Genomic DNA, 27,453 nt, shown 5'->3' with positions numbered 1-27,453 from the left:
TGCACCAAAGGACTATTTATTGTGGGTTAGTCATGACAAACATTGTACTGGATATTAGGGCATATTCTGGAGTTAGGATATATAGCAAAATATTAACTTCAGCAACACTCTTTAGACCTGAATGTAGATTGTAGATTAAATGCAAAATGCAGCCCTGGACAATAGTTTCCTCCATCTGTGAACTCCAGTTAACTGAAAACTAGACAGAGCTGATTAACATTCACTTTGGGTGTCTGGAGTGTGGGTGCGAAGAAGGAGGTGCGAAAATTATATGTAATTCAAAGGAAGCATTGTAGATACATTGTAACTATAGAATTGTCCTTTGTACTTTAGCATATAATGTAATGTTGAGTCAAACATGCCTCTTCCTCTAAAAGGGTCCCAATAGGATGCCTGCTGCTCATTTTTATTGATTAAATCACTTCTGTATCCACTAGCTTCAGTGTCTGTCTGGTGACTTCATTCATGTTACAACACTGAACAGGTATTGAACTGCTTTGTAGGTCGGTCTTAATAGCAAGAGATTTAATGATAGGAGTGAAAACGTGAGAAGCACTATGCAGAACCTTCGAGTACTGTGCACAGTTTTGGTCACTCTGCCTAAGAAAGGATAGATTTTCTTTGGAAGAGTACTGCAAAGTGATGTCTGGAATTCTGGAACTGCCAAGTGAAAAGAGATTGTCGACCAAGCTTAAAATAATGAGAAGGGATTCAATAGAAGGCTCTGATATACTTAATCGATAGAAAGTGGCTAGGATGCTTGTATTGGTTGTGAGTGTCTCAATCCAGGTTACAGTTTACAAGTCAGGAGATTTCAGACTGAGATGAAGAGAAGTGTCTTCACTCAGAGGTTGGTGAACCAGTGAAACTTGTCAGTACAGAGGAGCTGTAGAGGCCAAATCACTGAATATTTTAAAAAAGGGAATAAATTTCTAGACATGAAAGTTATCAAGGAGTATGGAAGAGAGTAAGGTGTAAGTGTACCCCACTACAGCAAATAGGATGAGCACAATTAGTTGGTATCTTTAAGAAAATTTTATAAACTTGACCTTGTCCAACAAAAATATTAAGAAGTTGATTGAATTGTAAGAATGAATGTCATTTTTATCCATAGGGGCTTCCAACTATTCAATGCCAGTATCATCAAGAACATGAATTTCTTACATGAAGCTGAGATGAAGTCCAAAGCACAAATAAAAAGACAGTAAGTCGTTTAAATGGATCGTCTGTCTGATCACTGGGCACGTTTCAAGAACTGGAACCTTCAAACAGAATCTATAAATTCCATTTTGATATTTACAGACATGCGTTCAACAACTGAAGGGTTTTGTTTTAGCTACCACAATCCGATTTGCAGTCCATGGTAAACCGAGTTGCTTTTCACTGATTCCTGTTACTACTGCAGAACGTGGCCTGTGGCTGGGACACCACCGGAGAAATGTCTGCACAAACTAATGTTTCAGGAGTACATTTTTGCCTAGCACAAGAAGGTTAAGGGCCCACAGTCACAGGGGTGAACTTAATGCTTAGAGGTGAGCAGTGTGCCACAGGCGTTGGGTTCGGTGCTGGACCTGCAACTCTTCACGTTATACGTTAATAATCTGGAAGAGGGGACTGACTGAGAGCAGTGTATCTAGGCTTGCTGATGATACTTAAATTGAGTGGAAAAGCAAATTGTGAAGAAGATACGGTGAGCCTGCAGTGAGTGGGCAAGGACTTGGCAGATGGGATACAATATTGGTAAATGTGAGGTCATCCACTTTGGAGGGAAAAATGGAAGAGCAGATTTAAAATGGTAAAAAATTGTAGCATGCTGTTGTTCAGAGGGACTTGGAAGAGCTGGTGCATGAATTAAAGGTTGGTGTGCAAGGGCAGCAAGAAGGCAAATGAAATATTGGCCTTCATTGCTAGAGGGATTGAATTTCAGAGCTGGGAGGTTATGCTGCAACTGTACAGGGTACTGATGAGGCTGCACCTGGAGTACTGCGTACAGTGCTGGTCTTCTTACCTGAGGAAGGATATACTGACTTCGGAGGCAGTGCAGAGGAGGTTCATTAGGTTGATTCCAGAGATGAGGGGGTTAGACTATGAGGAGAGATTGAGTCGCCTGGAATTGTACTTGCTGGAATTTAGAAGAATGAGAGGAGATCTTATAGAAACATATAAAATTATGAAAGGGGTAGATAAGATAGAGGCAGGAAAGTTGTTTCCACGGAAAGATGAGACTAGAACTGGGGGACATAGCCTCAAGATTCAGGGGTGTAGATTTAGGGTGGAGATGAGGAAGAACTGCTTGTCCCAGAAGGTGATGATACTGTGGAATTCTCTGCCCAATGAAGCAGTTGAGGCAACCTCAGTAAATATATTTAAGACAAGGTTGGATAGATTTTTGCATAGTAGGGGAATTAAGGGTTATGGGGAAAAGGCAGGTAGGTGGAGCTGAGTCCATGGTCAGATCAGCTATGATCTTATTGAATGACGGAGCAGGCCAGATGGCCTACTCCTGCTCCTACTTCTAATGTTCTTATGTAATGCTGATTGGAATCTTTTTAAAGTGTAGCAAGAGTACCAATAAAAGAAATACTTAAGTTTCAAATCAACAAATTACAAGGCAAGAAACAATTTCACAATGCTGTTGTTAAAAGGCACAACCCTTTGTTGTGCTACGACATTTAGAAATGCAATAGGAGGATTAGTTCTTCTTGGATGAAGTAAAATGGAAATCGCACATCCTCATTTTTAGTTTAAGCAGAATTTGAACAATAATGATGCCTTGAATCTTTCATAATTATAAGCCCAGTAAAAATTTATGGTTGCTTAACACTTGACCACTTTAACTAAACTTTTCTGTCTGGCAGGATGGAGAGAATTCAAGCAAAACAGGAAAAATACAGAAGTGAAAGGGATTCCAAAGACCCCGGTGAAAAGGATGAAAGAGGTAAAGGTGTAACTTAAGGTGCAAAAATACAAGATGAAATAAATTTGCACTGATCTTTGAGCCATTAAGTAAATTGAGACAGAGTGGTTAAAACTGTCCAACATAATATAGATAAAATTACAAATACGTTTCATCCAATTCTGACATGATTGATTACTTGGATTGTGGTGTGCAGTTGTGTAATGAAATACTGGTACCATTGCTTTCACCATACAAGGAATGCTTTGTAGACAGTTTAAGTAGATTAGTCTTGTCCTCTATCATGAAGAATCTAATTGGAACTATGTTGCAGTGATTAAGCCAGTTAAATTACAATATTAATGATTCCAATAATGGTGTTAATCCTGATGATTGTTTGATGCAATTTCATTATGTATTTAGCTATTCCCTGTGCTCCATATACATTGGACTCTGCTTGTGCTAAAACATATAGTGATCAGTGCTAGTCCATGTTTAGTATTGTATTGAGGCAATGAATAACACGATATTATTGGCTACATGCTTCCTTTTGAAGCTAAACAGCTGACTGAATATTTTGATTAAATTAGCTGATATCTGTTTTATCCTTGAAGTGTTTACCAAAGGTTTGAAAGGAACATGACATTTCATCATTGTGAATATTGGCCTGTGGTGGATCTACTGAGTGTGTTGGACATCAGAAGGAAATCTTTGTGGTTGCTTTCATGCACGGTTACTGAATACGTCTGAGACAGAGATCACTGGAGTTGTAGATATGAATGGAATTGAGGGAAAGGAGTTAAGGCAGAAAAATAACACTGAGGTAAAAGACCAGCAGTGATCTTATTGAATGGCAGAGCAGTCTACCGTCCTACGTTTTTATTTTCTGAACCAGGATCTCACTGGACTTGAGTTGTGCAAAGAACGAATATGATGGCTTGGTCCTACTTTCATCCTTGCCTTTTGCAGCCATAATGTGCAGCATCCTAAGCCAGGGCTACAGAGCAAGTTGTTGAAACTAAAGTGCTGCCCATGGACTGCCCCACTGGTCTTCTGGCAAGCCATGATGTTCATGGCCTTTCCTACTCTTTCTAAATAACCTTAATGATCAGATGGACTTTTACAAGCAAAAAAAAAATAAATTATTTAATATGTTTATTTTCATTGGCATATAGACCTCTTTCACTGCACTAAATAATTTAAAACATTATTTAACATTTTAAAACACCTTAACTTTTCAATAAAAGTTGGTGACCCGATTCATGAGGCTGAGGGAGCTGATACAAAGTGCACCTGCTCCCACAGCTCCGAACAGTCTGCAATGACTTTGGACTTGGTGAATACAAATGTTAGATGCACTAGTTCAAGTATCTGACCACAAGGACTTCCAATATTCCTATGCCACAGCAGGAAGTCCAGAAGGATGCATGCACTGTAGACGATCCTCTTGGTACCGTCAGCTCACTGTCAGTGAGTTCTGTTCTGTTAACTAAAAGCCTGATTGAAAATAGTCAATTCCAGGATGGGGAAAGAAAATGTAAGTTATGTATCTAAATGAAAGTGTCTGTTTCTCCCTCAGTGTTGTTCAGAAGTCAGATCTATTACTAGCAGGTCACCTGCCCCATGTTCAAAACAGACCTTTAATTAGCTAAGAATATTTCAGAATAAATATTTTCCTTAGCAAGATGGAAACTTTTCATGGTGTACAATAAATTGTACTCTCCTCAGTGTACATCATTAATGCTAACTCTTTCTAATATTGATAAAAGTGAGAAAATATTCCAGGGTTTACTTATTTTTAAAAAGACTGTTTGCAAGATTTTGGCTCAGTGACCTGGAACACAGCTTTTAAAGATGTTGTCGTGGTTTACCCCTCATGGTATTTCCTCATCTGGCTTGGCAGCTATTTTTAATTTGTCTTTCACTGAGATGCCAAGTTCCTGGTTGTGCCATGAGGTTAGAAAAGAACCTATGCTTTATTAAAGGATCTTGTGAGACAGTTCAAATTTGAATAAAAGATTTATTGGGAGAATATTCTATAATTTCACTTTCTAAATTCTTCTTCCAAAATAATCTAAGATCCTGTGGTCTTTAATCACTTTTGTGGCACGTTGACAGCTAGCATTCTGCCATTGGTTTTCTGACGGACTTGATATTTTCGCTTCTTTTCTTTCACAGATGTAGCATTCACTTCACATTTCCCACGTTTTTGTTCATATCCACTAGTACTGTGCTGCCTTGTTGGTACCTTTGTGTAATTCGCATGCCTGAATAATGATATTTTATTTGAGCTAACACAATTAAAGTATTAGTTGCTGAGATCAGTGTAACGGTAATTCAAAAGGATACTCGTAAATTCAGAATGACAGTGGGGCATAAGTAATCACAGGATGAAGAGTTCAAAATCTTATTGTGTCAGAAAATGGAATGCATTACAACTGTCCGTCTAGGCAGAGGCTCATATTTAACTTTAAAAGGATTTGGATAAGCGCTTTATCCGCACTTTGCCTCAATTTCATATTTGTTATCGCAAACAGGGCTTTTACCCAGAGGGGTAGTTTGATTTTGAATCCATACATAGGTCTTGACATTAATAATACGATATACTGAAAGGCCTGGTTAGAGTGAACAAGGAGATAATGTTTCCATTAGTAGGAGAGTCTTGGATCTATGGGCACAGTCTCAGAATAAAGGGATATCCCTTTAGAACTAAGACAAAGAGGGATTTTTTCACCTACAGGATAATGAATGGGTGGAGGCCATACCTTTGGGCATATTTAAAGCAGAGATTGATTGGGAAGGAGGTTAAGGGTTAGAACCCCAGAGAATGGCTTGAGAAAAATAATGGCAGAGCAGATTCAGTGAGCCCAATGGCCTAATTCTGCTCCTATATCATATGATCTTATGGCCTTATTACACTCCTGTGTACCTCATCCTATGACTTCAGGGTGGAGACTCTGGCAAAGTCTCCGAAATGCCATGTGCACATACACTTGGAATGTAGAATGTAGTTCTGCTCTCCAGACCGAGGGGATGTTTGATTTAAGAATGAGCACACATGGGAAGATTGATAATCCTGGGGTGCACAGGAGCATAACTGTCAATCAAATACCTCTGTTTAAATGCCTCCGGGGGAGGGGGGGACTTTTGAATCTTAATTGGCAGAGAGAAGTGAGAGACATAGCTGTAGTAAATCAAACTGGATGCCTACCCTGCTTTCATGGATGGGAAGTGGCAGAATGTGAACAGAATGTCTTCTAGGCATGAGATGCAGAGAATCTGCCAGGTAATTGTCTTTTTGAGCCGTTATACGCAAACGTTTCTAATACTTGCTTCACTCACAGCCAAAAACGTGGTTCGTGATTTGGAAGGATTTAATATCTGCATTGTTACTGGTAGTCCAGATGTCAGTCCTAACTTTCACCCATGGGCAGTGTTCTGGAGGCTGCCTCTGTGGGTGAATTGAGAGGATGTATTGCTGTTCCAGGCTTTCTATTGTGCAAAACGAGCGATGGTTTTGACAATGACTTAGTGTGCATCTGCCACCAGTTGCTAACCTTGTGCCTGTTTCCTGCGAGCCGTGATGCTCAACATCCTCCAGCTGCTGAAAGTGTTAAAGCCCAGGCTGCTGATGTGTTGTAGGTTAGATCTGACAACACAGCATTAATTGCCTCTTTGTGCACGGATGCCCCGCTGCTGAGGCATTGCACCTTGATAGTTGTGCATTGACAGCATTAAATGCTTTATGCAATGCTTCTGTCAACTACTTGAACCTACACACGGGTCCATGCTGCTTTAAGCATACCTGTAACAATTACTGGTAAATTTGCCTGCTCTTGTTTCCTTTTGTAATTTTGCTGTGGTGGGAACGATGCAGTAAATCTACCTCAGCATCTGATGTTTCTGACTTGAGTTTATGGAGATCCCTGATGTGCAAACAACATGCTTATCTCCTGTGTGACAGAGCAAAGTGCAACGGAAGAGAAGTCCCAGGAGAAAAGGAAATGGTGGAATCCCTGGGCAAACCATGCTAAAGGTATTTAAAGTGTGTGACTGCTTTGTGTCATATTGATGTAGCGCAGCTTGGTTGTCTCGATGTTTATATTTTTTTTAAATTGGTAATATGTTGTAATGGAAGCAAAGGCAATGCATTTCGTTAAACCTTGGGCTTAATATTGTGCAAACATTTCAGCTACACTTCGTATGCACTTCTAGTTTGTGTTCAGTGTTCTTCCCAACCTAAAGACAGTGATATGTTTTCAAATCCCACTGCATTTGATCCAATATCATCTGACTGGTCCACCTGATTTATGAGCATTCTGATATGTCTATCCACGACCTCCTCTACTGTAAAGATGAAGCCACACTCAGGTTGGAGGAACAACACCTTATATTCCATCTGGGTAGCTCCAACCTGATGGCATGAACATTGACTTCTCTAACTTCTGTTAATGCCCTACCTCCCCCTTGTACCCCATCTGTTATTTATTTATTATTATTAGATATATTTATATTTTCTTCTCTCTCTTTTTCTCCCTCTGTCCCTCTCACTATACCCCTTGCCCATCCTCTGGGTTTCCCCCCCCCGTCCCCCTTTTCCTTCTCCCTGGGCCTCCTGTCCCATGATCCTCTTGTATCCCCTTTGCCAATCACCTGTCCAGCTCTTGGCTCCATCCTTCCCCTTCCTGTCTTCTCCTATCATTTCGGATCTCCCCCTCCCCCTCCCACTTTCAAATCTCTTACTAGCTCTTCTTTCAGTTAGTCTTGATAAAGGGTCTCGGCCTGAAACATCGACTGTACCTCTTCCTAGAGATGCTGCCTGGCCTGCTACATTCACCAGCAACTTTGATGTGTGTTGCTTGAAATTCCAGCATCTGTAGATTTCCTTGTGTTATGAGCTTGTCTATTGCTTTCTTGTACGTTTTGTTACCGCACATTCCATTTCGCACTCCTCCTGTTCTGTTTACTCGATGCATACTCCCAGTTGTTGTCAGTTCTAGTTTCCTGTTATGGAGCTCACTTATGCTGACAGTTCTGATTATCAGCGAAGCCACAGTGCCCATGGAATCAGACAGACTGTGTGACTTCACAGAAATCAGACTGTCAGCGTGAGTGAGCCCCATAGCAGGAAACCAGAACTGATATCAGTTGGGAGCAAAGCTCTTTTTGACATCCAACAAATACCACAATGACTTTTGGGTAAGATAGACTGTCAACAAGACATTCAGCTGTTACAAATGTTACCACATGCACTATCCTGAGCTGCTCATGCTGTTCTCCTATGCCTTTAGCATCAACTGAAAACAAGTAGAACCTCAAGAGTTGGGTACAAGAATTAGGAGCAGAATTTAGCCATCTGGTCTTTTGAGTTTGCTCCAGCAATCGTTAAGATATAGGGGCAGAATTAGGCTCTGTGGCCTATCGAGTTAAGGTAACAATTGATCGTCTATATTAGCTGTGTTTCCCGAGTTATCCCCAGTATCCCAAAATTCCCTTAAAACCCTAAATTCTATCAACCTCTGTTTTGAGGAGGTCAGGAACTAAGCCTCCGAGGCCCTCCAATGTAGAGAATCTTAATGATTTCCCACCATTTGATTGAAGACATTTCTCCAGACTTCAGATCTAAATGGCCTGCCCTTTATTCACAGACTGTGAGACCCTGGTTCTGGATGCCTCAGCCATGGAAAATCTTTTCCCTACACCCAGCTTCCAAGCTTTGTAGAAATTTTTATTATTCTAGGCCTCCCGAACAACAAACACATTTTCCTGCTCTACTCCCCACCCCACTTCCATATTGACCCCAGCCTTGAATTTCCTTAATGTCAGAATACGCACAACACTCAGCATTGAGAATCCCCACGATGTGCACCCACTGAGGGAAGAAAGTTCTCAGCTCAGTTCTAAAAAGTTGATCATTTATCCTGAGATGAATTCCCTTCCCTTGTGATGTATGGGGGCAGACCGTGCCAGACCAGGCTCCTAGTGCAGAGCCACCCCTTCAGTCTAACTGACCTCTCTCACCTGCGTTAGGTATGGAAGGTTCATCTAGCTGGTCCTTCACCCCTTAAGACTGTCACATTAATGTCAGATTGACTTTTGAAGCAAATAATTCATTAAAACAGTACATTTTTTTATAAACAAAAGTTATTAAAACAGAAATACTTAAAAAACATCAATCAGGAGCAAAATAATTTAAAACTATTGTACAGCTTAATTCTTCTAATCCGCAAGCTTGGAATTCCCATTGAAATCCCTGGCCTTTTACATTTTACACAAAGCCTAAGTGGCAATTTCCCAGAAGGACTGTGGCCACTCGGAGTCCAGAGGTGCACTGAAGTGTCAGATCCATCTCCCAGACTCCATCAGTAAGTCTCAAGCCCCAAGAACATGCATGAAATCTAGGATTTATTTATTTCAATTTAAACCAGCTCACACACAATTCGGGCAGGTCTATAATTGTCCTTTTTTAAATGTTTCTACTGTTCTCATTTTTTGAAAGACAGAACAATGTGAATGTAAATTGAACTCTGTGGCATTCATGACCAGCCTCCTAACTTGAAAAACATTTCAGCCAGTATTAGCCTGATTTATGCTTGCAGGCATACAGAGCAATTTTCACTTCATGTCATGGAAGAATGATTCATGGTCCAGGAATTCTGGTCACTGCTTTCCAAATCAGTGCCGTTCCTTTTCCTGTCCTTTTACAGTTCACTGTAAAGTGTTTAGGGGTCTTTCTATAAGTGAATTGCACAGTGCCATTGTAGGCTCTTTCTATTTTATGAGGATTTTCTACATCACATCATTGTTTCATTTCAAAACATCACAAAAACATTGTTTGAAAAGAATATTTGTAATCTTATAACCACCTGCTGTTTGTAATTAATCTTCACAGGTTTAAAAACACCAGTTAGTAACTCATTGCACTGAGTGGCTTTCACTACCCTGAGTGAGAAAATATCGAGCTTTTCATATGGCTGCTGTTTTGTAATTCTACTTGAAGCGCTTAAGAGTGAAAAAGTGGATGTTGATTTGCCAATATCGAATTAACCAGTAACACAGGAAATTCTGCAAAGGCTGGAGATCTTGAGCAGCACACACCAAATGCTGGAGGAACTCAGCAAGTCATGCAGCATCAATGGAGCGGAATAAACAGTCAACATAGCCTTCATTTCTAGGCCTAATGAAGCGTCTCCTACCGAAACATCAACTGTTTATTCCCCTCTATAGATGCTGAGTTCCTCCACATTTTTTAGTGTGTTGATATTGCTAGTTCTTTCAGGGAACAATTGACTTGCTGTTAATGTGTGACACTAGCGTTTCTTTGGAAGCTAATTCAGCATGCTGCCGTTAACATCTCAGCAATGATTTGTGCCTTTCTTCCCTTTTTCTGTGTAGTGCTTCAGTCTGGGGACTATTACTTGTTTGAGTCAGACAGTGAAGAGGATGAAGAATGTCTGCAGGAAGATCCCAAGCCTCCTGAACACAGTGCATTTCAGGTACCGTCCAGCAGAGCCAAACATGAAATGAGCACTATGCAGGGTTCGGGTGTGCTAACTTCGTGTACAAGAGAGTCATGGACCATTTTGTTTGAATGTCCACTGCTAAAAATGTCATCAGCATGAGGCTCAAAGATCTTTCTCTCTAGGCTTTACCACCACAGAACATCCTCTGGAACTGTGCAGAGTCTCAGTGAGATGGAACCTGGAGTGAGAGCACGCCTAGTGAAGTTAGGTTTGTTGTACTTCCTTTCCGCGCCTTGAGGCACATTGGGCAGCAACCTTGCTGCTTGCTTAGCATTTGTCTTTTTCTTTAACGAGGTCGAGTTGCTAGCTCAGCACTTAACCCAGCATGGATGGAAAGTGTGCAAGGAACCAGCCGGGACCACTTGCCTCAAAGTCTGGTACTGACGCCACTACACCACCTGCTGGCTCTGTGAAGCGAGACTTGCTGGAGCTTTTGCTCGGAAGATTCAGTAGATTTATTCCTCAGCTAGGGTGAGGAAGTTGTTCTCTGAGGAGATATTGAGAAAGGTACTGGAGTTTAGAAGGAAGTGAGATGACTTCATTAAGACAAAGACCCTGACAGGCAATGGCAAGGTGGATGCAGGGTGGTTGTTTCTTCAGACTGGGAATCCAAGAACCAGAGTGTATAGTATCAGTGGAAAAGGTTAGCCAGTTAGGAGTGAATGGAGAAGAAATGTCCCTTTTGCATGGAATGCTGTATCACAGAGGGTTGTGGAGATTCAAGGGTTGAAATGATTCCGTCTTGAACTTGAAGGAAGGAAAATATAATGATCAGGTGAGAAAGGGCTCACCTCGAGCCATGGTGACATTGAATGGTGGAGCTGTCCTGAGAAACTCACTAAAGTTCCTGTGTTAAAGTTAATCGATTCTCCAGATGGCACTGACGCAGTGAGGTCACTTGTTGGCTTCACGCCGTTACTTTTTCATTTTATATCTATGATCACCTTTATTGAATTTTACTTTTAAGTTTGGATTTTGAACTTTGAAGAGATGAGTAGAGAACCAGCTACAAAACCTAAGGTTCGAGACGCTAAACCTGCAAAAGACGCCGATGGCGACGGAAAAAAGAAACCTGATCCTAAACATCCTGAGATAACTTGTGAATTGTTGATGAGTTTGTTTCGGGATCATGCTGATGAAATACGCTGAAGCTTTAAAGAAGAGATTACGGCAATTATGCAAACTTTTGGTGTGCTTGACTATCAAGTTCAACAGCAACAAAATACTATCACCGAACAGAAGGAAGATGCACGAAAGAAAGATGAAAAAATCGAGAGTTTGGAACAAAAAGATTCTTTGACAGATAAACAGCTGGAGAGTCTTAAATTTAAGATTACTGATCTGGAAAACCGATCCAGAAGAAAGAACTTACATTTAACTGGTGTCCTCGAGGGAGTTGAGACAGGAGACCCTTCAGTATTCTTCCTGAAACTTTTAAAGACTGCGTTTAGCTCTGAATTCCCGGATGATCCGCCATTGCTTGACCGTGCTCATCGTATTTTTCGGAATAAATCAGATTCCCAAGCTAAACCAAGACCAGTAATTATCCGATTTCATTATGTTCATGTTAAAGAGCAACTCATACGAGTAGCCCGATGGCAAGGAATGATTAAATTTGAAAACCATCAATTCCGACTGTATGAAGACTTTAGCCCTGAATTACTGAGAGCACGATTAGCTTTCAAACCTCTGATGATGGAATGCTACCAAAAAGATCTTAAACAGCGTTACTGTATCCTGCCCGCTTAAGAAGTTCTCCTCCGAACAGCCCACGACTTTTTCCAACTCTACAAGTGCTGCTCGGAGCTTTCTGGAAGAACTTGAATCAGCCGCCACGGTTTAATTAATATACGATCCTTGTGATATTGGCTTTGGCTTTTCGTTTTTTTTTCAAATTCTATTAATCATATGATTCATTTTTGAAGATTGACTTTTATAAGTATAAGACTTCCAGATTTGATCGGTAGTGTTGGTATTCTTTATACTTAATTTTACCGTTATTATTGGTTATTTTCTATATTCTTTTTTAATAATGTATGTGGGGGAATATTATGTTTTTTTTCCCTGTGGTATAATCAAGATGGCGTTTTGTTTTTCTTCTTGCCATTATACCTTTGTTTTTTTTACCGCGCCATTTTTTGGGTTCTTCTTCCCATAATACTTTTCTTGCCAGATACACCTTTTTTTTATACTTAACTGTTTTCCCTTACAAATATTTTACATTGAATAATATGTATTGGTATCGCTTTTCTTTTTATTTTATTAGCATGTTAGTGATTATAATGCTAAGGTATTTTATTTTACTGTATTTGTTAAGTTTATTGTTTTTTTTGCTGTTATGGTGTAGTTTTTTTTAGGTGGTCTTTTTACCAACATATATTTGGGAGCTGCCTTCTGGAGAAATTGGGGTAGATTTAGTCTTAACTAGCTTTCTGGCCTCTCTTGGCTTAGTTTTAGGGTTCTTGGGCAGTGGGTGGGGAGCTTTTTCTTTTTTTTTGCATCGGGCTAATTCTGAACTACAACAATGTCTGCTTTGTCGCAACTTCTGTTTCCCTTCCAAATGCTGGTTCTTCTTCCGGTTACATGGGTTTATACTCTGGTTAACCCTTTATATACCAAAAGACTGATTTATGGTTAACATGGCTCAGAGAATTAACTTTGTTTCTTGGAATACAAATGGACTAAACCATCCGATTAAAAGGAAAAAGATTTTTAAAGTATTCCATAGAATGAATGCCCATATTATTTTTGCCCAAGCAACTCATGTGAGGAAAGAGGATAATCAGCGTTTTTTTTTAAAGTTTGGAAGGAAGAACAGTATCACTCAAACTCCAAGGCTAAAGTGAGAGGAGTTTCAATTTTCATAGATTCTTCAATTGCATTTATACATCACAAAACCTTCTCTGATCCGAATGGTAGATTCTTGTTAATTACTAGTCTACTTTTTAATAAGAAAGTTGTTATGACCCGAATGTGGATTATCCTGAATTTTTAAAACAATTATTTACCTCTTTTCCTAATTTAAGTGATTATATGTTGATAAGGGGGGGGTGACTTTAATTGTTGTTTAAATACTTCAATGGATAAATCTGTACCAACTCAGGCACTACCGAATAAGTCTTATCAATTCGTTTTTGATCGATTCTGGAATCTCCAAGATTTGGAGATTTCTACATCCCAAAGATAAAAAATTCTCTTTCTTTTCACACTTTCATCATACTCATTCTAGGATTGACTATTTTTTTATAGACTCTCATTTAATTCCATCTGTAATTGAGTGTAACTATAATATCATTGCCATATCTGATCATGCACCATTGAATCTCTCTATTAAGTTATGGGATAGACCTTCTAATACTAGACAATGGCGTTTTAATTCCAATTTACTTAAAGACTCAGATTTTGTAAAATTTATCAAGGATCAGATTAACTTCTTTTTTTTTAACCAATACTACGGATGAAATTTCCAGCGGGGTTATATGGGATACTTTTAAAGCTTATATCCGCGGTCAGATCATTTCTTACTCGGCTGGATTGAAAGAACGCACTAAGAATGAAATATTGGTGTTGATTGACAAGATTAAAGACATAGATAAACAATATGCCATTGCTCCTGATGTTGATCATGATGAGATGAATAAATCTTTTCAAGAATTTTATACATCTTTATATCAGTCAAAATTTCCTCATGATCCCGGGGAGATGCAAGATTTTCTTAGGAATTTGAACTTTCCGAAATTAACACCCGATGAACATTTAAAGTTAGAAACACCCATTATGGATGAAGAAATAATGGGTGCTATTTCTTCAATGAATTCTGGTAAATTACCCGGCCCAGATGGTTATACAGCAGAATTTTTTTAAGTTTTTCTCTTCTATTCTGTCTCCCCAGTTGTGCAGAGTTTTTAGAGCTGCAATTATTATAGGTAAACTGCCACAATCATTTTATGGAGCTTCCATTTCCTTAATTAAAAAAAAAAGGATCCTACTGAATGTGCATCATATAGACCGATATCTTTATTGAATGTTGATTCCAAAATTTTTTCTAAAATACTAGCATCTAGGTTAGAAAATGTATTACCTCAAATTATTTCCGCGGATCAAACTGGATTTATCAAAAATCGCTATTCATCTTTTAATACTAGGAGATTAATAAATATTATTTATACTCCTTCACTGAGAACTGCTGAATGTGTTATCTCATTAGATGCTGAGAAAGCTTTTGACAGAGTTGAATGGCCATATTTTTTTACTACGCTTGAGTTTAATTTTAGCCCAATATTTATATCCTGGATTAAATTGATATATCATACTCCCTTAGCTTCGGTTTTGACTAGCAATCAAAGATCTCTCTTTTTTTGATTATTTCATGGCACTAGACAGGGTTGTCCTTTAAGTCTCTTATTATTTGATATTGCTTTAGAATCTTTAGCAATTGCAATTCGGGATTCACCAAATATTTTTGGTATTACTCGTGGGAAGGAGATACATAAATTATCATTATATGCAGATGATTTACTATTATATATGTCTGACCCAGAAAAATCCATTCCTGCAACCTTAACCTTGTTGGATAAGTTCAGTAAATTTTCTGGTTACAAACTGAATCTTAATAAGAGTGAACTTTTTCCGTTAAATCTGATGGTTCCAATTTATAAATATTTACCATTTAGATTAGTTACTGATCAATTTACTTACTTAGGAGTTAAAATTACTAAGAAGCACAAGGATTTATTTAAGGTTAATTTTTTACCCTTGCTTGATCAGATTACAGGTTTGATAACTAAATGGTCACCAATGTTTTTGTCATTAATTGGTCGGATCAACACTGTTAGGATGATTATTTTACCTAAGTTTCTATATCTATTTCAAGCATCGCCAATTTTTATGCCAAAATACTTTTTTGATAATGTTGATTCAAAAATTTCCTCATACATATGGCAGAATAAAAATCCTAGATTAGGTAAAAGACACTTACAGAAGCCCAAAAAGGAGGGTGGCTTAGCATTGCCAAACTTCAGATTCTACTATTGGGCGATTAATATTCGTTATTTAAAATTTTGGACATGGAATTGGGATACAGTTCCAAGTCCACAATGGGTTAATCTTGAATGTAATTCTGTTTCAGGATTTTCATTGGGTTCTATTTTAGGGACCCCACTTCCCTTTGACTTTTCTAAACTGGACAAACAAATGGATAACCCAATAGTTAAATATACTCTTCGAATACGGTTTCAGTTTTGAAAATTTTTCGGATTGAATCGATGTATTTTAACTAGCCCTATTATATCTAACTTTCTTTTTCAACCTTTTTTGGATCAAGCTGATCTGGTTTGGAAAACAAAGAGTATAATACGTTTTTCTGATTTGTTTTCAGATAGTTGTTTTATGTCTTTTGAACAATTATCTAATAAATATAATTTCCCTAGATCACATTTTTTTTAGATATTTACAGATCAGAAACTTTTTAAATACTGTTCTTACTACCTTTCTGATTTCATATTCCACTGATATATTGGAAAAAGTTTTGGATTTAAACCTCTTTCAGAAAGGTTCAATAGCAATTATTTATAATATGATAAGGAAAATAAATCCAAAATGTTTCCAATACAATTAAGAATGACTGGGAAAGGGAACTTAAGCTTACTTTACCTACTGAAAAATGGCAAAAAAATTTTCAATTAGTTAACTCTTCCTCTATTTGTGCTAAATATGATTTGATACAGTTTAAAGTTGTACATAGGGCTCATATGTCTAAGGATAAATTAGCTGGTTATTACTCTCATAAACCCTGTATGTGATAGATGTCATTCTGAGATAGCTTCATTAACTCATATGTTTTGGTCCTGCCCTTTATTGAAGAAATATTGAGATGATATTTTTGATACTATTTCCACTGTCTTGAACATTGATTTACAACCACACCCTATTACTGCCATTTTTGGTTTACTAATGATTGAAAAACATCATTTGACCTCTTCAGTTTGTCGGATGATTGCTTTTGTTACTTTAATGGCTAGAAGATCTATACTGTTGAATTGGAAAGAGATTAATCCTCCTACAACATTTCATTGGTTTTCTCAAACTATATCTTGATTAAATCTAGAAAAAATTAGAAGTGTTATTTTTGACCCATCTATTAAATTTGATGAGACTTGGAGACCATTTATTCAATACTTCCATATGATGTAATTTGACCCTTGCCAATCTATTTTGTGATTTCAATATTTGGGGAGAGGAGCAGAAGTGGCGACACTATTGGTTCTATCTGAGGTATCATAATAGCCCTTTGTTTTCTTTGTTTTTTTCCTTCGTTTTCTTTAGTTTGGGTAGATTAGTTTTTTTTTAGGGGATTTTTTTTCCTTTTTCTGTTTTTTTTAATGATATTTTATGTATACTCCTTATATATTTTGTTGTTAATCTGTGTGATTTTGGGATGTTTCTAACTATGTGTTACCTGACTGTAAACTTCAATGATTATTATCAATTAATATAATCCCAATTACTCTGTACTTACTTTTTGTAATGTGTTTGTTGTTGAAACTAGTAAAAAGATTGAAAAAGAAAAAGAAAGAAAGAAAAGTTAATCATGTGCTTATTCACTCTCTCACCATGAATCTTCCAACAAATTTAGAGAATTTTAGGGAGAGACGATTGGTGGTATTTTTCCAGTGCCTGTCATTGTCCAAGTCTCAAAAGAATATAGGAGGCAGGGATCATTGCTGCCTGCTTTGTGCTAGTTCTGGTCCTGATCTTCAAACATTCTTTTCCTCAGTCATCCAAAGGCTACTGAACACTGAAGGTAGTTAGTTACTGCCTGTTACGCTACTGCCATTTCGTGCTGCAATGAAGGTCCTCCGTCTCTGGCGGTGTTCAGGGCTTCCTTCATCATCTTAGTAGATTCCTCTCAGTTTTCACTACTGGCATTCATGTAGGTCCAGGTGGAGACTCAGGAAAACCGTCGCACTCAGATGCAGAACGATTTTTCGTTGCCGTTTCCGTAACAATTTTGTTTGACTAGTCAGGGTTGTTAGCCCTGAACTGAACCACTGAACCTGGAGGACCAGTGGACCACTCTCAGTCTGGCTTCTACCCTTTGACTTGTTTGGCTTGGGTGACCCTACTAAGAGCCAAAGCATGAAGTCTTGACTCCAGCCAACATGGCTCTCCAGGCCAGTGAGGCACGCAAGCCTCCAAACCCAACACTAAGGTTGTCCACTTGGAGGAGCACATTGAAGGTGGTGGTGAATTTCAGCATCAATGTCTGCATTTGCTGATTATAAATGTAAGCTGCTTTTAATTGATCTGCAGTAATTAATCACATTGTTTCTTATGTTTTTGTGATTTGCTTAGTTAGCATACCATGCCTGGGTAACAAATGCAAAACTGGCCTTAAAGAAAAGACAGGAGCATAAAGAGGAACTTTGGAGTTTTAAACATGATGCTGAGATACGCAGGCGATCGCAAAGAGCAGGTGAGTGTCTTGTGATAATTGAATATCATTGCAATACTTGACATCCCTTTCTAAGCAAGCTGACTTGGAGTGGTGATATTGCTGATGGCTGGCAGGCCACAGCAGTTAAGCCAAGATCAATGGCCTGTATTGTTTAATCTGAGAATTTTCACCTTTTCTTTACACAACCATAGCTGCATTAAAGGTAGCACAACAGCGGTTATTCATGGCACTGTACCAGCCTGTTTTCATGTTTGTATTGGGGATCAGTTTATTCATTTGGCAGTTTTATGTCACATTTCAGGAATTTTTATAATTAGCTTGGCAGCAGATTGTACTGTACAGGATATAGAACTCTAGTACAGCACAGGCCTTTCGGACTTCAATTTTGTGCCTTTTAGCCTATTCCAAGATCAATCTAATGCTTCTGTCCCACATAGCTCTCCATTTTTCTTTCAACTATGTGCCTATTTAAAAGTCTCTTAAATCTCCCTAAATTATCCACCTTACAGCAGCAGTGCTTGTATGCACATGCCACTGCCTGTATATTGTATCTTTAATTCGATGAACTTTTGCTTATCTTAATTTATATCACTGGCGTAAGTAAAGAAGCTAGTGTGTTAAAGGATAGCTAATGCTTAATATTTTGAATAATAGAAAATAAATACCTCCCAAACTTAAGTATTTTTGAACGTTTTAAATCTTCTGTTGCTGTTCTGTTCTGACTGTTTATTTTCTTATTTACTCGAGTTTCTGGATAGGCAGAGTAAAATTATACAGCAGACTGTGAATTTGCATCTCTTCACAGATGTATTGTTTTTCAATTTGAATTCAGTACCCCCTGCAGGTAGAATTTAGAAACTCCACCCCACAGATATATACATGGAATGGAGATTGTTACCTGAAGGTGAGAACAGTCCTTCCTGAAACAAGACTTCCATTATGTGAATTGATGTTTGTGCCAAACTGAAATGTTAACAGTACTAACTTGGACCCATTGCATGAAAAAACCCAGAGTATTACTGAACTGAGGTCAGGAAGGTTAATAGTTCCTGCTGTCATACCAAATAAGTTTTCATTTTTCAGGTTATAAAACTTTGATAGGAGTCTTAAAAGATGTTTTCTGCAAAATAATACAAAAACGTTGGGTATGCTTATGAAACCCCCTTTTATCGGGCATCTCTGGAGATGCGGCTCGTTGGCCCCTCGCGAGCAGCTGCTGGGCTCAGTGGTGGGCAAAGCACCTTTCCCAGACTCTCCATTCCAGGGTCGGCATGATTTGGGTCCCACCAAAACCTGGAAGTCAGGATGTCTCGCCCACCTGAACCCCGATCTGTGTGAATACTGTGTAACTACTGCCCCCCGTGCAATTTGCTGTCGGCAAGAAATAACAGATCATACACTGCATACCATTATAAAGAAAGGATATTTATGAATGTTCACTTAACCAAACTGTTACTAAAGGAAGAAAGGAAAAAAAACAAAAGGGCCCATTATAATTAAAGCAGTCAAATGTGCACATAGTTGGAGCTCAAATCTTCCAAAAGCTGATGTGTCCAGTGTACTCACGCTGCCAACTCCTATTCAACGTACTCTGGTAGAACTTCTCTTCTTGGACTCCATCGAATCACGCATTCCCGTTGAATTGAATCCTATGGCTGGTTCTCTTTCTCTCGAGCTTCTTCTCTCTCCATCTTCCGCCAAAAAGACCTCGACCCACCCCAGTGTCCGTCACAAAAATCTCTCTGCCCAGTGTTCTCTAGAACCTTTTCCCAATTCCACCATCCGGATTGGATGAACGACATTCCCAAGCTGAACATCACAACCCCTTATCTTTAATGGTAACCCAAACACTGCCAGCAGAACACACTACATCCACAGAAAGCCACTAAGTGAAATGTATTACAGCATTAGCAGAAAAATCTTAACCAGGGCATTACACTTACTCCTACCAGGAGCAGGAGCAGGAGCAGGAGTTGGGGCATTTCAAGAAGAAACCTCGAAGGATGAAGTGATGGAGGAAGAAGGAGGTGAAGAAGAAAAAGAAGAGAAAGAAGAAGAAGAAGAAGAAATGCCATGCAAGTAGAAATTAGAAATTTCACAAAGCTTGGAGTTTATACTTTATAAGATCTCCCTTTCTGAGGCCCAAATAGGGTAATTAGAGGTGGTGCTCAAATTATATTATTTTTTGTCATTAATTCTACTAATTTTCATCATGTTCTTGTACTAGAAGAAGCAACTGTTAATGACTAGTATGGCTGGACTCCTAAATCTCATATTTCACTGCAATCCTTCCTGATCCTTTGCCATTTAGATGACAATCTATCTGCCACTTAACATTTTGTCAAATGTATTGTTTTACCTTTTACATAATAATCTATCTATTTCTTTAATTTTCGACATGATTTTCCTGTACCTACCTTTTTGCGTAATCTGCAAGTCATGATGCAGAAACCTATCCTCTGTTCGCAGATCCAGTTCCTTTCTAAGAGTAAACTGCAGGTTACTGCCAGCTATTCTGCCATCCCCTTTTGTCTGACCTTCTACCCACTACCTGCAAAGCAGTTTCCTCTCTGTGCATTACCCTGCACAACATTAAGCTCATGTTACATGAGGCACAGTGAAAATATGCCTGAAAATTGCCGTAAGCCATCATAAATCCGGCTTCTCTAAGTGATTGTCAGCTGGAGTATTGTCTTCATTTCTGGGAACAATACTGTAGAAAGGATCAGAAACAAGAGAAAATCTGCAGACACTGGAAATCCGAGCAACACACACAAAATGCTGGAGGAACTCATGAGATATGGAATATGTGGCAGAGGTAGTATCAAATTGCAGAAATATTTTGGACAATTCCTGGTGGCAAAACAGTGTTCGGGGTTGTAGGGAAAGAGCAGGAGTGGGAATCAACTTGATAGTTCTGCCACAGAGCTGGTACAGGTAAGGCAGGTTAAATGGCGTCTCTCTCTGCTGTTTTGGTGGGTACAGTACTTCATGCTGGAATGTGTCACTGAATCTAATGATAACCTGCTTCTTTGTCTTTCAGCTAAGAGCAATTTTATTCAGCGTCTAATGTATATTCTAAGATTTCTCTGGGTCCTATTCCTGACCATAGTTGATGGATTGACAAAATGGCTAAACACCCTCACAAAGCAATATCTTGATACTTACACTGTTCTGTGGATAGAACGATACCTACTGACCCAGAGACTTGCTCGAGTAAGGACTTGAATAATTTTCCTTTGAAAAAGACATATTCATAAGTACTTCTCTTAAAATCAAGCATTTACAAAGAATCCCATTCGAAATGTAAAGTCTTAATCTAGTAGTGTGAGCAAATGATCATACTGCCTCCGAAACTGATCTTTTAATTGACTCTAGGTATGTGAATCAACAGTATTTTGTGTAATAGTTTAATCAAGTTGAATTTGAAGACTATTATGTGAATTTTATCATTGCCCCAATACAAAAAAAAATTATTATGCATAATATATGTTTGATGGTGCTCCTTGCATTTCCCTAATGTTTCTAAGGCATGGTGTTGTTTGTATTGTTGCCTCTTCAGGGTGAGGGAGAGCAGGAGGCTCTGAATGATCTTTATGAAACGTTGGAAGACCCTGATCAACCACAGATGCGGAACAAGGACCCTAAAGGAACAGCAGACGAGAGTGGTCCGCTGCTCGGCACTGCATCAAGGCAGGTGCATAAATACATTTTCATAGGCATATTACCCAGATTTTAGTGATGTATAGTTTCTACCTTTATGAGAGATGTGATTTTAAGAAAGGTAAAGGTCCTTGGTGGGGCTAGTGTGATCCAGAGAGATATGCTCTACAATCCTCCAGAGAAGGGTTTAATGGCCTAGATTCACCTTCTGTACATAACCATTTTCTGGCACCAGTGGGAATATGACTTTGGATTGAATAATATCCCCAATACCAGACAACATTAGGGAAAGGAAAACAGTTGTGATGGTTCTTGAGGCAAGGTAGCCTAGTCTGGATGAACCAAACTTCCTGTGGATCCTTTAGGGCAACAAGAAAGCATTTTAAAACAGTGGGGCAAACAACCTTCCCTTCTATTTGTGCCCCACTTCCTAAAGGCCTTATTCTTGTGGATTTTAAGCTTTTAGAGATTGTTTACCTGAGGTTAAAGTTGCTACTTGGACCCTGAGGACATAATTATTCAGCATATGTTAAGCAGGATTGAGTGACCTTTAGACAGGACCCTCTTCATTTGGTAAATTTGAAATCCATGTACGTTTTACAGTATTGGAAGTGTAAGTCATATCGGAACATTATAATATCTGCCAAGTTGGAATTTGGGGTGGTGGTTCATAGAGAAGCTGGATAAAAAGAGAAGAGGATTTGCAGGGCTTTGAGGAAAGGACGATGGAGTGGGACAGGTTGCATTGATCTTGGATGGAGCTGGTATGGACTAGATGGGTCAAATAACCTCCTTCGATGCTGTGACCTGTCTATGATTCCACAAAGTAAACACTGCCAGTATTAGTCAAGGGCCATCTAGGTGTATGTCAACCATTCCTGAAAATAAGACCATAAAGTATAGGAGCAGAATGGGCCATTTGGCCCATCGATCCATTTCCTTCTCAGCCCTAATCTCCTGCCTTCTCCCTATAACCATGCCCCAACTAATCAAGAATCTATCAACTTCTGCCTTAAATATACCCAATGACTTGGCCTCCATAGCTGCCTGTGGCAATGAATTCCACAGATTCACCACCCTCTAACTAAAGAAATTCATCCATTCTAAATGGATGTCCCTCTATTCTGAGGCTGTGTGCTCTGGTCCTAGACTCACCACCACTGGAAACATCTTCTGCACATCCACTCTATAGATGCCTTTCAACATTTCATAGGTTTCAATGAGAACCCCCCTCATCCTCTGAATTCCAGTGAGTACAGACCCAGAGCCATCAATAGGTCATCACATGGTAACCCTAAAATAAAGGGAAAAAATTGCAGATGCTGGATCAACCTGAAAGGTTAACTGTGTTCCCTTTTCACAGGTACTTTCTGACCTGCTTTGTTTCCGGCATTTTGTTTTTAATTGAAATTGTCAATTGGTTTGCTGTGGCTGGTTTGAGTAAGGTTCATTAATTGACAGCTGTATTGTTGTGGTACTGAGGTTTTCAGAGTGTCAAGATGCTTCCCCTCTTATAGAGGTGGATTTAAACCTTTGCACAACTTTCTAAGGAAATACATTAACTGCCGATCAATCTCTGAAGTGAGGAGGACTGAGCCATTTTGAACTAATCACCAGAGTTGTCAACCTGTGACCAGCAGACAAGTAGTGGCAGCTCACAGATATTGGACCGGAACAACTGGCAGTGTTCAGTGTGCAACATGAGGTTGTTCAGACCATTGTATCTATAAACCCCCTTTGCACTGTCCTAGGTACTGCAGCAGCCTTCCTGTAAGATGGTCATTAAACCTGTTTACACTGCTGTAGCTGTGACTTAACAGGTGCTTTAAAAGCCCTAATACTTTATACTTTATACTTTATTGTCGCCAAACAATTGGTACTAGAATGTACAATCATCACAGCGATATTTGATTCTGCGCTTCACACTCCCTGGATTACAAATATTAAATATTAAAAATAGTTAAAATTAGTAAATATTAAAAATTTAAATTATAAATCATAAATAGAAAATAGAAAAATGGGAAGTAAGGTAGTGCAAAAAAAACCGAGATGCATGTCCGGATATTTGGAGAGTACAGCCCAGATCTGGGTCAGCAGTCTTATCACAGCTGGAAAGAAGCTGTTCCCAAATCTGGCCGTATGTGTCCTCTGTGCTGCCTCTGTGGTTTAGCCAGTGACAAAAACTGTCCCATATTCCCAGCTGCATGTCCTGCTACCTTTGCAAGTAGTCTGTAAAGGTTTAGAGCTAATTTTGAAGCAATTTAGATTTCTCAACCATTGTCGTTTGCATCGAACAGTACAACACTGGAGCAGGTCCTTCACACCACAATGTTCTGCTAAACCAATTAAGTTAGTAATCGAATGTCTAACAAAACTAATCTCTTCAGCCTATGTAATGCCCATATCCTTCCATTTTCTTCACATTCACGTGCTTATCTAAGCGTCTCTTAAAAGTCTCTAATGTTTCTGCCTCTAGCACCACCCCAATCAACACATTCCAGGCATCCACCACTCTGTAAAAAAAACACTTGCCCCTCACATCTCCTCTGAAATACCCAGTCTCACCTTAAATACTTGCCCTCTGGTATTAGGCATTTCAACCCTGGGGAAAAGATAGTGTCCATCTACTCTATTTATGCCTCTCATGATCTTGTAAACCTCTATCAGATCACCCCTCAGCATCCACTGCTCCAGAGAAAACAACCCGTTTGTCCAACTTCTCATGACAACAGGGTGTCCTCTAATCCAGGCAACATCTCTGCATCCTCTCCAAAGCTTCGACATCCTACTGATAATTTTATTTCAGAGATGCAGCATGGAATAGGCGTTTCTGCCCTTCAAGCCGCATTGCCCAGCAGCCCTGATAACCCCAAGTTTAACTCTGACCTAATCACAGGACAGTTTACAATGACCAGTTAACCTACTTACCCATACACCTTTGGACTGTGGGAGGAGACCTTGGCACCCACATCCTCCACATCCAAGCATATGTTCACCCCCTTTATCCCTGAGTAGTCCTATCCTCTTCCCTAGCTGTCCTCTTACTCCTGATGTAAGTATGGAATGCCTTGGGATACTCCTAATCCTATGTGCCAAGGACTTTTCGTGGCTCCTGCAGGCTTTATTAATTCCCTTCTTGATGTCTTTTCTGGCTTCTTTACAATCTTCAAGAGCTCTACGTGATTCTAGCTTCCAAAGCTTTACAAACTTCTCTTCCTTCTTGACTATATTCATCACCTCCCTTGACATCCAAAGTTCTCTTACCTTGTCATCCTTGTCCTTCTTTCTGACTGGACCATACCTGTCCTGTACTCTGTGAGGTTGGTCTTTAAACACCTTCCATATGTTGGATATGGACTTGCCCAAAAGCAGCTGTTCCCAATTAACTCTCCCTAGTTCCTGCCTAATGTTCTCATAATTTGTCCGGCTCCAATTGAATACTCTCCTGCAATTCCATACTTATCTGTATAACTATGTTAAAACTTAAGGAGTTGTGGTCACTGTTCACCCACTGGAAGGTCAGTCACCTGGCCAAGCTCATTACCCGACACCAGTCCAGTACACCCCCTCTTCTTGATGGATTATCTACACGATGATTTAAGAAGCCCTCCTGGATGCACCTAACAAATTCTGCTCCATCTAAACCACTTGCACTTACAAGGTCCCAGTTTATATTAGTGAAACACTCTGGTTTCCTCAACTGTGTAAGCCTAGGGAAAGCAATCTCCGGCCATGCTAAACATGGGAGACTGCAACTCAAGTCCACCCCAAAACCCTCTGTGTGTGTGGATGCTGCGTGATTCGTTATCCTGTTACAAGTAAATGCCACGTACACCACATACAATTCAAAGATTTAGCTTTATAATTCTTAATTTGACTAAAGGGTCAGTAAAGAAAGAACAAAACAAAGAAAAGGGCCCATTTTAACAAAACAGTCTGATGTGCACAAGTTGGAGCTCACGGTTCCTCCTTTGCCGATCCTCCTTCAATCGCATCTCGGGCTTCGTCGAATCACGGTCCCGCTCCAAGTCGAATCCTACGACCTCTCCTCTCCAACGTCTTCTCTCTTCATCTCCTGAACAAAAGGTCCCAAGCTCCACCTTAGTGTCCCTCACCAGAGAAACCTCCCCTTAATCCGGCCATCCTGCACACAATTCTCCTATCTCTGATCTTCAACAGTAACCCAAGCAAGCAGCTTGCAGAGAACAGCACAAAAATCAAATACAGAACAGCATAACAGTAAAAAAAATATGAACCAAGGTATTACGTTAGGGAAATTGAGGCCTCCATGACAACCCTATTGTTTTATACCTCGCCTTAATCTGCCTGCATATCTGTTCCTCAATGTTTCAGAGGCTGTTTGGAGGTGGTCAGAGTGATTGCACGTTTCCTATTTTTGACTTCTGCCCATATAGACTTAGTGGAGGAACCCTCCATTATGCCCCCTCTGAGTACAGCTGTGATATTGTCCCTAATTGATAGTGCAACCTCTTTTACCTCCCTCACTAGCTTTTCTAAAACATCAAAACCTTGGGATGTTCAGCACCCATTCTGTCCCCCTCTCAACCAAGTCCCTGTAATGGCCACAACGTCATAATTCCATGTACTGTCTATGCCCTTAAGTTCATCATCCTTACCCATAATCCAAGCATTAAAATACAGACTTGTCAAACTATCCATCCCATCAGATCTATTATTTTGCTCCTGCCTGTTTTTATTGGCCCTGACATCCACCTTCCTTCCCATCCTCCACTTTCTGACTTGATGCACTGGTTCCCATCCCCTGCCAAACTTGTTTAAACCCTCCCGAGTTGCATTAGCAAACCATCCAGCCAGGATATTGGTTCCTCTCCAGTTTAGGTGCAACATGTCCCTCTTGTACAGGTCACCTCTGCCTCAGAAGAAATTCCAGTTATCCAAGAACCAGAAACCCAGCCCCCTGCACCACTTCCTCAGCTACTTATTCATCCATACTCTTCCTGCCCTGACTAGCATGTGGCACTGGGAGTAATCCAGAGATTACTACCTTGGAGGTCCTGTTCTTCAGCCTCTTCTCTAACTCCCTATATTTACTGCACACGACCTCTTCCCCTTTTCTACCTGTGTCACTGGTGCCAATGTACACCACAAGCTCTGGCTGCTCACTCTCCCAAATGAGAGTATTTGGCAGCCGCTCTGAGACATCCTTGAACCTAGCACCTAGGAGGCAACCCACCATCCTGGCATCTCTTTCACGATGACAGAATCTCCTATCTGTCCCCCTAACTATTGAGTACCCCATCACTATTGCTCTGCCTGACCTGCGGAGCCTCAAAGCTGGCTAGAGTGTCACTGGCCTGGCTGCTGCCGCTGTGCCCTGATAATTCATCCCCCTCCCAGCAGTATCCACAGGGGTATACTTGTTGTTATGGGGAATGGCCACAGGGGAACCCTGCACTGCCTGGTAACTCCCATTACTTCTCCTGGTGGTCACCCGCCTATTATCAGACCTGCACTCTGGGTGTGACCACCTCAGTAATAGTCTCATCTGTTACCTCTTCAGCCTCCCTGATGGTACTGAGTGCATCCCATTCCAGCTCCAGTTCCTTGACTTTGTCAGTCAACAGCTGAAGTAAGGTTCACATCCTGCAGATGCAGTTATCAGGGAGACCAATAGGTACACTACATTGCACTGCCCTAACTACCATCCCGCCTACACTTGTTATACTTAGCTTTGGCTCTAACTTCTTAAGCATCTGTTCTACAATCAACTAAATGATTCCAAATGACTCAACACCGTCAGCCTCCATCTGTTCTCATCAAAACATGTTGAGCTAAAGCCTCCCACTTTAACCCTGGCCCACCCACACAATGGCCACTCTGCTAAAACCTCACTTATTTTTATTGGCCCTTGCAAAGTTACTAATAACCCAAGC

The 27,453-nt window shown here is 39.8% G+C and overlaps 1 protein-coding gene across 5 annotated transcripts in view; it reads left to right on the top strand.

Moving 5' to 3' along the window:
* The window catches only part of piezo1 (piezo type mechanosensitive ion channel component 1 (Er blood group)), a 312,347-nt gene that overhangs the window by 251,218 nt on the left and 33,676 nt on the right, over positions 1 to 27,453 (top strand). For 4 of the 5 annotated variants that reach the window (XM_063067069.1, XM_063067068.1, XM_063067072.1 and 1 more), the window contains exons 29-36: positions 1,115 to 1,204; positions 2,859 to 2,938; positions 6,861 to 6,932; positions 10,292 to 10,392; positions 17,773 to 17,893; positions 19,828 to 19,950; positions 20,919 to 21,091; positions 21,438 to 21,568. In XM_063067069.1, coding sequence (XP_062923139.1) covers positions 1,115 to 1,204; positions 2,859 to 2,938; positions 6,861 to 6,932; positions 10,292 to 10,392; positions 17,773 to 17,893; positions 19,828 to 19,950; positions 20,919 to 21,091; positions 21,438 to 21,568 — 891 coding nt within the window. The remainder of the gene's footprint in view (positions 1 to 1,114; positions 1,205 to 2,858; positions 2,939 to 6,860; positions 6,933 to 10,291; positions 10,393 to 17,772; positions 17,894 to 19,827; positions 19,951 to 20,918; positions 21,092 to 21,437; positions 21,569 to 27,453) is intronic. The other variant, XM_063067071.1, reaches the window with a different exon arrangement.

The sequence above is a fragment of the Mobula hypostoma genome, chromosome 14 (genome assembly GCF_963921235.1).
Source record: "Mobula hypostoma chromosome 14, sMobHyp1.1, whole genome shotgun sequence".
Lineage (NCBI taxonomy): Eukaryota > Metazoa > Chordata > Chondrichthyes > Myliobatiformes > Myliobatidae > Mobula > Mobula hypostoma.
Note: the sequence above shows the minus strand (reverse complement) of the source record. Positions and strands in the feature narration are given on the sequence as shown.